Raw genomic sequence first — 9,534 nt, forward strand, 5'->3', positions numbered from 1 at the left:
CCTGACACCCAGAACTGGCCTCAGAGGCAGGAGTTGCAAAGAGGTTGCAGCCAACACAGGTGGCTGGTGTGAGCCACCTGCTGGTCACAGACTGGACTACCCTATCAGCAGATGCTGGAGAGTCCTCTTTTGGGGCAAGAAGAGGTCACAAAGCCCAGGGCTTCCTTACACAAAGGGTGAGTTCTGTGTCTCTGTCACATGTTGTCAGGGAGCAGTAAGCACTGGGGGCTGAAGCAAAGGAGAAAAGCAGAGAGGCAGGGGCTGGAGGGGAGAGAGAGTTGGCAGTGTCAGGGCCAGTGGGGTGTCCAGCTCACCATATTTGGCTGCTTTGGCGGCTGCTTTGGCTGCTGCTGCTGCTCCCACACCTCCAAGTCCTGGACAGAGAGAGCAAGACACAGATCAGAGACACATCTCCAGGGGTTTGGAGCCCAAGCTGAATTCTGCAACCTCCACCCCCTGCACTGTAAGGGCCAGGCATGGAACTGCCCACTGGTGCCACACTGGACCTCACTGCTCTCAGCCTAGACACCTCATGGCCTTGCCCAGAGGATGTTGGCTACTATCCAGGAAAAAGTGGTATGTAGGTGAGTGCCCTCCCAGCACAGGGTAGAGGAAACAGGACAGCACCAGCCCCCTGCCTACATGGGTGCTCTGTGGTTGATGAGGCCAGGCTGGCACAGCAATATCTGTGGGAGCCACTAATTCTTGGGAGCTACTGCGACACCAGCATGTGTCCACCCCCATGACCTGTCGTGCCCACCTTGCCTATGCTTGCAGTCCTTTGTGGGGTTAGGGTGCTCCATGTACCAGGAAGGTAGTCTGGCTTGCCTCTAGGACTTGTCCCAAATATACCTCTCCCATTCCTCTAACAATGGCTACCTCTAACCTTCAGTGGAGTCCGGAAGAGAGGCTCCCATTGCAGCTGCTACTCTGCTTCCTATGTCCCTGCTGAGTCCCTACTCTTCCCTCTTCAGCTGCATCTAGAGGTGGCCCATCCCTCCCTGATCTACGCCTTCCATCCCTCTGTCCATTGGGTTGCAGCTTCTTTCTCTGTGCAGTTGGGTGATGCCTGTGCAGCACAGCTGTGCCACCAGTATAGTTTCATAGTTTCATAGATTTAGGGTCGGAAGGGACCTAGTAGATCTTCTAGCCCGACCCCACGCCAGGGCGGGAGAACAACAAAACCCCAAAACAAAAACGGGACTCAAATGAGTCCAGCCAGGTAGGCATCCAGCCTCTTCTTAAAGACCCCCAGGGTAGGGGCCAGCACCACTTCCCTTGGAAGTTGGTTCCAGCTCCTAGCCGCCCTATGTCTTTCCTGCTGGGTTTGCGGGGGGAGGGAGTGGAGTGGCTTTAGTTCCTGCATCATTGCCCCATAAATGGAGGCATAGGCCTGTCCAGAGAGAGCAGTCAGTTCAGTCCCCCCCGACTGCAGCCATAGAAGCTGAATTGGTCTTGGTGCTGGACAGAGATAGGCATCATATCCCAAACTCATCCTGAGAGGGAAATGGTGAGATTCTATCCTGAGGGAGGCCAGGAGGTGCCACACTTCTATAGGGTGAGCTCAGAGACACCCATCAGGGATCAGAGGTACTCTTAAGCATGACAGCTATCTTGTATGGTGCTGAGGAGCCTAAGACATTGTCCTCTACCAGAATAAAGTGATTTTACCTCCAATGCCACCAATCCCGCCAGGCCCCAGTCCTCCAATTCCACCAATTCCTGGAGCCAAGGCCCCCACACCACCAGGTGCCAGACCTCCAATACCACCAGGTGCCAGGCCTCCCACTCCACCTATGCCTGCAGAAAGAATGAAGGGTGAAATGCAGCCTGGCCAGGAAGGCAGGGGAGAAGTGACACATGCCTTAGAGTGACCTAGGCAGGAAGTGGGGATCTGCCATAGTAGAAGCAGGCTGAGTTGTGGTGGAGAGAGACTCTCCCACAGTGCAGAAAGGGTCTGGGAGAAGAGCTGGTTTATGCAGGTGTCTATATCCCTATATAGTGGGATGAGTGTGAGAAGGAGGGACAGATGGCTAGGGATTGGCATACTTGGAGATGGATGTAGAAAGGGGTGAATGGATGGACAGTGAATGAACAACCCCTGTGGATCACTGTGGGACTTGGCCGGTTCCTCACTGCAGGGAAGTGGAGTTTCCCAGCTGCTTCCATAATGGGCCCAGGACAGATTGAACCCTGCAGAGTTTCTGAGTGCTGAGTCACACACCCTGCCCTTTGTACATGGCCCACCAAAGCATCTCTGATACCAGATGGGTAGCTGAGCAGGCTTTACACAGCATGTACCAATGCTTCTGGTCTGCCCCCAGTTGGCCCAGTCACCTTATCCCTGCTGTGGAGGGACCACACTCTTCTAAGGTGGGTGGAGGACAATTTGTGCGACCTCCTGAAAGCCTCAAGCATCAGTTTTGGCCAAGAACTGAATCTTGGTATGGTGCCACTCACACAGGGAGTCACACTGGAGCTAATCTGAAGAGAAGCCAACTCACCATACTTGGCGGCCTTGGCAGCTGCTTTGGCAGCTGCAGCTGCCGGACCTCCGACACCTGGGGATAGAAACATACATGGGGAGACCCAGGGATCTGTGACATATTCCCAGGGGACCTATCAATTTCTCCCATCGGGCGAAATGACTATCCTGGAGAAGCCTATACCAGTGTGAAACACAGAGACAATGGGGCAAACCTTGACCTCCTTACCACCCAGGCCTCTTGGGCGCTGTGGGGACTTTTGCCTTCTCCTGCAACAACCATTCTAAGTCACTGCAGGAGCCAGAGTCCTAGAACAGATGGCAATGCCTGCATCCCAGTGATAGCACATTTTACCTCCAATGCCGCCTACGCCTCCAACACCAGGCACCAGACCTCCAACACCACCTGGCACCAGGCCACCAACACCACCAATACCAGCCCCTGGTAGCCCTCCAGCTCCTGTTGGGAAGTTCAGTAGAGAGATCAGAGCAGGAGGCAGTGACATTCTTCCATGACCTTCTGTACTCTGGGGCTACAATGGGTTTGTTGGCACTGGAATTTCAAGTGACGGGGCTAGAGATCCTTGTTCCCAGACACTCCTGCACAAGCACACAGCCTCCTCCCCAGGGTTACCTCTGATTGCTGTAGGAGTCTGGCTGGAGTAGGGGCCCACACCCTTTCCAGGCCACTGCCATGCCAAGTACCAGGGCACCAGTGAAGCCAGTGAAGTACCCATACTCTCTGCCCAGCTCTGGCTGAGCTGCAGCTGAGCCTTCTTGGCAGAATCAAAGAATGGAAGGGGGATCTGGGATGAATATCTGTTTGTCCCAAGCCCACCAAGGCATTCTTCCTCTCTGCTGAGTCCTGCAGTGCAGTACAGTGGCAGCTGGTGCCTATCTGCACACCACGCCAGGAAGCCTACTGTGATGGGTTATCTAAACCAGTTGGATCATGGGACTGAGAGAGTCAGTGCCCGAAGAGAGGACTCCCCTCTGAAATTGGAGATAGCCTTAGGGAAGGGTTTGGCTTTCTACCTATATAAAAGGAGGCACCAACTCACCATAGGCTGCTGCTTTGGCTGCTGCTTTGGCTGCCGCAGCTGCTGCTGGGCTTGTAACTGATGGACAAACAAGAGAAAGAATAAAGGGCCGAATCCAAGGAGAATGCTGCCCTCATGCCCATCTGCTAAGCCCAGCAAGTCAATTCACCTCCAGCTCCTGGAATACCTCCAACTCCAGGCACTGTACCAGGGACAACTCCAACACCAGGTATTGCACCAGGAACACCAACACCAGGAATACCGCCAACACCAGGGACACCTCCAATACCAGCAGCTCCTGCAGAGTTAGAGGAGTGAAAGCCCGGTTTCAGTTGCCGAAATGCAGTAATTAGAACATAGGGTTGTAAATATTGAGGGGGAACTGAGCTGGTTTTCTTTGCCCTTATCATGATAGGGCACACTGAAGGAAGATGGAGCGACCTCATCTTATACCATACTGCTACTGCATCTCACTGCAGAGGGACAGTCCTGTGAGATAGGAATTCATTCTCCTTAGCTAAGAGACAATGGATACTGTAAAGCACTGTTCCAGTAGTATCTATGGGTGTTGTTAAACAACAACTGCTGGAATGTGCAGCACTGAGTGACTTATACCTAAGAGTTTTAAAAGAATTGGTTGAAGAGATTTCTGAGCTATAGGTGTTGCTTCTGGGTAAACAATTAGTAAAAAATTAAGGATGACTGCATAATTATCATAGTTTTATGGAAAATCAGTCTTGCCTCACTAACTGGATAACATTTTTTTATGAAACTATATATTAAATTGGGGAAAAAAACTGCATGGATATAGTAAATGTGATGGATTGCATCCTAAGCAAGTTTGTAGACTGCACCAAGCTGGGGGCTGTAATAGATACACTGGAGGATAGGGCTAAGATTCAGAGTGACCTAGACAAATTAGAGGATTGGGCAAAAGAAATCTCATGAGGTTCAACAAGGACAAGTGCAAAGTCCTGCACTTAAGACAGAACAATCCCATGCACTGTTACAGCATGAGGACTGACTGGCTAAGCAGCAGCTCTGCAGAAAAGGACACGGGGTATAAGCTGGATATAAGTCGACAATAGATTCATAGATGCTAGGGTTGGAAGGGACCTCAACAGATCATTGAATCCGACCCCCTGCTTAGGCAGGAAAGAGTGCTGGGGTCAGATGACCCCAGCCAGATGCCTATCCAGCCTTCTCTTAAAGACCCCCAAGGTAGGGGAGAGCACCACCTCCCTTGGAAGCCCATTCCAAATTTTGGCCACCCTCACTGTGAAGAAGTTTTTCCTTATGTTTAGCCTAAATCTGCTCTCTGTCAGTTTGTGACCATTGATCCTTGTTACCCCAAGAGGCACCCTGGTAAACAGAACATCTCCGATCCCTTGCTGCGTCCCTCTAATGAATTTGTAGGCAGCCACAAGATCACCGCTCAGCCTTCTCTTGTGGAGGCTGAAGCGGTCCAGGTCCCCCAGTCTCTCTTCATAGGGCTTGTCCTGTAAGCCCCTAACCATACGAGTGGCCCTCCTCTGGACCCTTTCGAGTCTATCAACATCCTTCTTGAAGTACAGTGCCCAAAACTGGACGCCGTACTCCAACTGCGGTCTGGCCAATGTCCTCCTTGGTCCTCCTTGGCATCTCCTTGGTATCACCTCCTTAGTTCTATTTGTCATGCATCTGCTGATACATGATGCAGTCAGCTTTGCTGATGATTTCGTCACACTGATGACTCATATTCATCTTGGAGTCCACTATGACTCCAAGATCCCTTTCCACTTCTGTGCTGCTGAGAGAGTCATTTCCCAGCCAGTAGGTGTGCTGGATATTTTTGTGCTCTAGGTGCAGCACTCTGCACTTGTGCTTTTGGTACTGCATCCTATTGTATACTGCCCACTTTTCTAACCTGTCCAGGTCTGCCTGCAATTGCTCCCTACCCTCCGGAGTGTGCACTTCACCCCACAAATTAGTATGATTCACAAACTTGGACAGAGTACACTTCATACCACCATCCAAGTCACTGACAAAGATATTGAAGAGCACAGGTCCAAGGACTGAACCCTGCGGGACCCCACTACCCACATCCTTCCAGGTTGATACCGACCCATCTACTACCACTGTCTGGGTGCAACTGCTAAGCCAATTTGCCACCCCCCAGACCGTGTAAACATCTATGTCACAGCCTCTTAATTTATTTATAAGGATAGGATGGCCATATCAAAGGCCTTGCTAAAGTCCACAAAAATGACATCCACCTCTACTCCTGCATCTAAGTATTTTGTGACCCTGTCATAAAATGAAACCAGATTGGTCAGGCATGATCTACCTGCTACAAATCCATGCTGGTTTCCCTGCTGATTATTTTTCCTGCTGGACTCCGACAAATATGCTATGTCATAATCTTTTCACAAATTAGGTCAGTTCTGGATTGCACAAGCAGCTGGACTTTCTTGAACATGATGCATTTTAATACTACTAACAATATGGTTGTGCATCTAGGAACAGAAATGTAGGTTACAGTTATCTAATGAGGGACTGTGGTTTGGAAAACTGACTCTGGGAGGGATTTGGGATCACAGTAGAAGCCAAATGAATATGACTTTCAGGGGTAACATTTTAGCTAAGAGGGTAAGCATAAGTCTGTGCTAGCAGGGTAACAGGTAACTGAGTGGAAGCAGGTAACTGGGTGGAAACAGTGAGATGATGGTATTTTTGGATGTGGAGCTGGTGAGACTGTTGCCTGACACTAAGCCCAGTCCTGGTGCTCACACTTCACAGAGGGCTTTATACAAATGCAAGGAGCTCAGAAGAGCTGGCTGAAAAACTGAAGGAGTTGGGGCTGGTTCGTTTATCCTAGGGAAGGTGCAGCAGTGAGTTGATCTCAGCCTGTAAGTATCTAACGGGAGCAGTAGTTCTCTGATCCAGGAAGCAAAGGCACAGAAAGGCCTCAGACCTAGACACTGAAGCAAGACAGGTTCCATCTGGCAGAAAAGTATGATTTTTCCCCAAGGAGTTAATTACCTGGTGGAACAATCTGGGAATTCTGTAGCCCCTGCAGATTTTACGCCAAACATAGGTGTCTCCCTCAAATTTCTGTTCTACCTCAGGTAAAGCCCCTGGCCTCCAGGCAGGATTTCTTAGGTGATGCCCTGGGTTACAATGTGCAGGAGTCAGGTCACTTCAGGCTCTGAAATCTCTGAATCTATGGCCTTTGTCCCACCCTGTGCCAATGGATCCAACACTGATCATTACACTGGCCAGCACTATGGGAAGGATGGCAGCAGTTTACCTTTGGCATTTTGTATATTATTCAGGCTCTACGGTTCAGACATGCTCACTTCTCTAAGGTATGGAGAATCCAGACCCCTTCAGCCTAAACCAGAGGAACCTTTGGGAATCACAATACTCACTTGCACCAGGATGTAAACTTGTCCTCAGTATTCCCACTGCCCAAAGCTTACAGGATTCTTAAGAGGGCCTGAAGGAGCCTGGGCTCTAGCTAAAGCTGGGCCCATCTCACTCACTGGCATTGGTATTATCCACGTCTAAAGCAAATCTAATGTCTGGAGCTCCCTGCTTCATGCACAAGTGTCAGGTGAGTGCTGGCTTCCCTGCTACCTTGAGAAGGGGCAGGGGGAAGGAGGGAAATTGGGAAAGGGCTTATTGCAGGGCCTCCTGAGTGTAAAAGCATGTGTTTAATGGGTCTCTCCATGAGCACCAAGGTTTCATGGCTACCCAGTCACCTCAGAGAGGGGGCTCTGTGGGAAGCAAGCTGCTAACTTACCATACTTGGCTGCTTTGGCTGCTGCTTTGGCGGCTGCTGCTGCTGCTGGGCTTCCAGCTCCTGGGGAAAAAGCAAGGTGGGGGATTCTCAGAAACCTTACAGCACATACCCAGTGGGAACAGAAAGCACCAGGCTTGCCCCTCCAGTGGGTCAAGCACATTCACCTGGCACCCCCACAGCTCCTGGGACACCTCCAATGCTAGGCAGCAAACCAGGCACTCCCCCAACACCAGGCACCACTCCAGGAACAGCACCAGTACCAGGCAAGACACCAGTACCTACAGAGAGGGAAGAAGTGAGACACAGAAGTCAGCAAATGCATAGAAGAAAAGAAATGCTCCAAGGGAGAGACAGGGAGCTAAGTGCAATGTCTCTGTATCCCCAGAGCAGGCACATGGAGATAATAGACCCCCCACTTACAGGTGAGGGAGCATCCAGGCAGCAGCATTGAGGGAAGCCCAGGAGAGACTTATAGTCCTGGTTCACCAGTGCAGCTTGAACCCAACCTGCAGTGGCAGCTTCATACGGGAGACACAACAGGGCTCCACTGTCTGGGCTCCTCCACTCCTGATGTCTGCACAGGCTTCAGTGGCCTGACCACGATCACTACCCAAAGGGACTGTGAATGGGAGTTTAGCTTCCTGCTGTAGCCACAAAGCTAAGGGACTCCACAGAGGGGCAGCCTCTTTTGGACAAAGCTATGTCTATGAGCTGATGTCCAGGTTCAGTACTCTTCCCTATACACACATTGCCCATACAGAACCCGCTTTGCCCCACCCTGGCCCTTCTGTCCTGGGCTGGGGCTTTGGAATTCACCTCTACATTCATTCAACCCTTCTTGTGCATCTCTGTGCTCTCCAGGCTGTACTAATGGGCTGGGAGTCAGGACTCCAAGGTGGAGATGAAAATCCCTTCGAAAGTCCTGGCATGCCCCGAGACACTCTGCAGATCAGGAGGATCAGCTGCTAGGGTTCATTCATACAAGGAAAGGACAAGCTATGGAGATCTATGTCTCATGATCCCTCAACCTTTCTTGCTCACTTTGGGAGTGCACGCACCTCCAGCTTCCTGTACCAGATGCAGGGCACTGTTAGCCAGGAAGCATTTCCAGTACTAAGCTGTTTGGCTGATGAGTCACTAAAGGACAGTCCCACATGCTGGAGTCTACTTTTGATAACTCAGGTGAACATTGCCAGAGACAATGGCATTATATGGGGCAAGCAAGGAAAACACCAGGCTTTCCTTGTCCACATTTGTGTGTTAGGCCTGGGCCTCTGCCAGACCTCACACCATAGCTTAGGGCCTTCCTAAGCCCAGACACAACCTACAGCCCAGTACTGCTGAAGGTACAAGTTGTACATGTGTGTTCCCCTTGCTGAAAGTTGCTAAATGTTTGCAAGAAAACAGATCCATAACCCAGCCACATTCTTAGCTTTTGCGCTCACACACAACAAGAAAACCAGACACAGCCTGGAAGTCAGGCTTTCAGAGGGCTGTAAATCATGGACACCTCCCACTTCCCTCAACCCCCACCCTCCTTCATTTCACCCTGACTCTCCTCTCAGCTACAACCAGATGATGCCCTGAAGCTACTAGAGTTCTCTTGAAGAAACACACAGCTAAGAGCTATCCTGAAGGGACACCCTCTCCTGTAGTAGACACAGTCATTCCTCAGTGGTGCTTTGGTTCTGCTCTGAACAGCACCTGTGCCAGCCCCACTGACCCCTTGGCAAGGCTCCAAATTTATACCCATGCAATAGGGATAGAAGCTGGGTTTTCTCTCCTTCTTTCTTGTTTCCTGCCCCTCTATGCTTTCCATAGAGATATGAGCTGAGATATGAGCATGGGGTTTGATGTGCAGGTACTCGTGCTGTTGTTTCACCCAGGAAAACGTGTCAGTCTGAGCAATTCCCACACTCTCTGCTAAAGAGCCAAACTGCAGAGCCCATTCACTGGGGTTTGATCAATTATTTGTTTTGCACCTATTTAAAATGTTTTCTTCATGAGGAGGAACAAGAAGATGCCATTGTAGCCAGAAGCTTCCACTTTAAGAGTACAGGTTTCCCCCGCTTTATGCAGTACATGCTTTCCCGGAAAATTGCACATAACTTAAATTTGCATAAAGGGAACCCAGTTTATAAGGTAACAAATAGGGATACGTTCCTGTGGCAGTGAGAGAGGGAGGGAGGGAGGGAGGGAGTGAGTAAGGCTGGGGCAAGAGAAGG

General features: G+C 50.6%; 1 protein-coding gene across 11 annotated transcripts in view; it reads right to left on the reverse strand.

The window, feature by feature from the left end:
• The window catches only part of ELN (elastin), an 83,588-nt gene that overhangs the window by 25,219 nt on the left and 48,835 nt on the right, over positions 1 to 9,534 (reverse strand). For 9 of the 11 annotated variants that reach the window (XM_019506062.1, XM_019505737.1, XM_019505823.1 and 6 more), the window contains 8 exons: positions 7,474 to 7,587; positions 7,310 to 7,369; positions 3,695 to 3,823; positions 3,547 to 3,603; positions 2,841 to 2,945; positions 2,505 to 2,561; positions 1,672 to 1,800; positions 315 to 374 (listed from right to left, as the gene is read on the reverse strand). In XM_019506062.1, coding sequence (XP_019361607.1) covers positions 315 to 374; positions 1,672 to 1,800; positions 2,505 to 2,561; positions 2,841 to 2,945; positions 3,547 to 3,603; positions 3,695 to 3,823; positions 7,310 to 7,369; positions 7,474 to 7,587 — 711 coding nt within the window. The remainder of the gene's footprint in view (positions 1 to 314; positions 375 to 1,671; positions 1,801 to 2,504; positions 2,562 to 2,840; positions 2,946 to 3,546; positions 3,604 to 3,694; positions 3,824 to 7,309; positions 7,370 to 7,473; positions 7,588 to 9,534) is intronic. The other 2 variants (XM_019506390.1, XM_019506458.1) reach the window with 2 other exon arrangements.

Source organism: Gavialis gangeticus, unplaced genomic scaffold, assembly GCF_001723915.1.
Source record: "Gavialis gangeticus isolate Ggan-Ray unplaced genomic scaffold, GavGan_comp1, whole genome shotgun sequence".
Taxonomy (NCBI): Eukaryota; Metazoa; Chordata; order Crocodylia; family Gavialidae; genus Gavialis; species Gavialis gangeticus.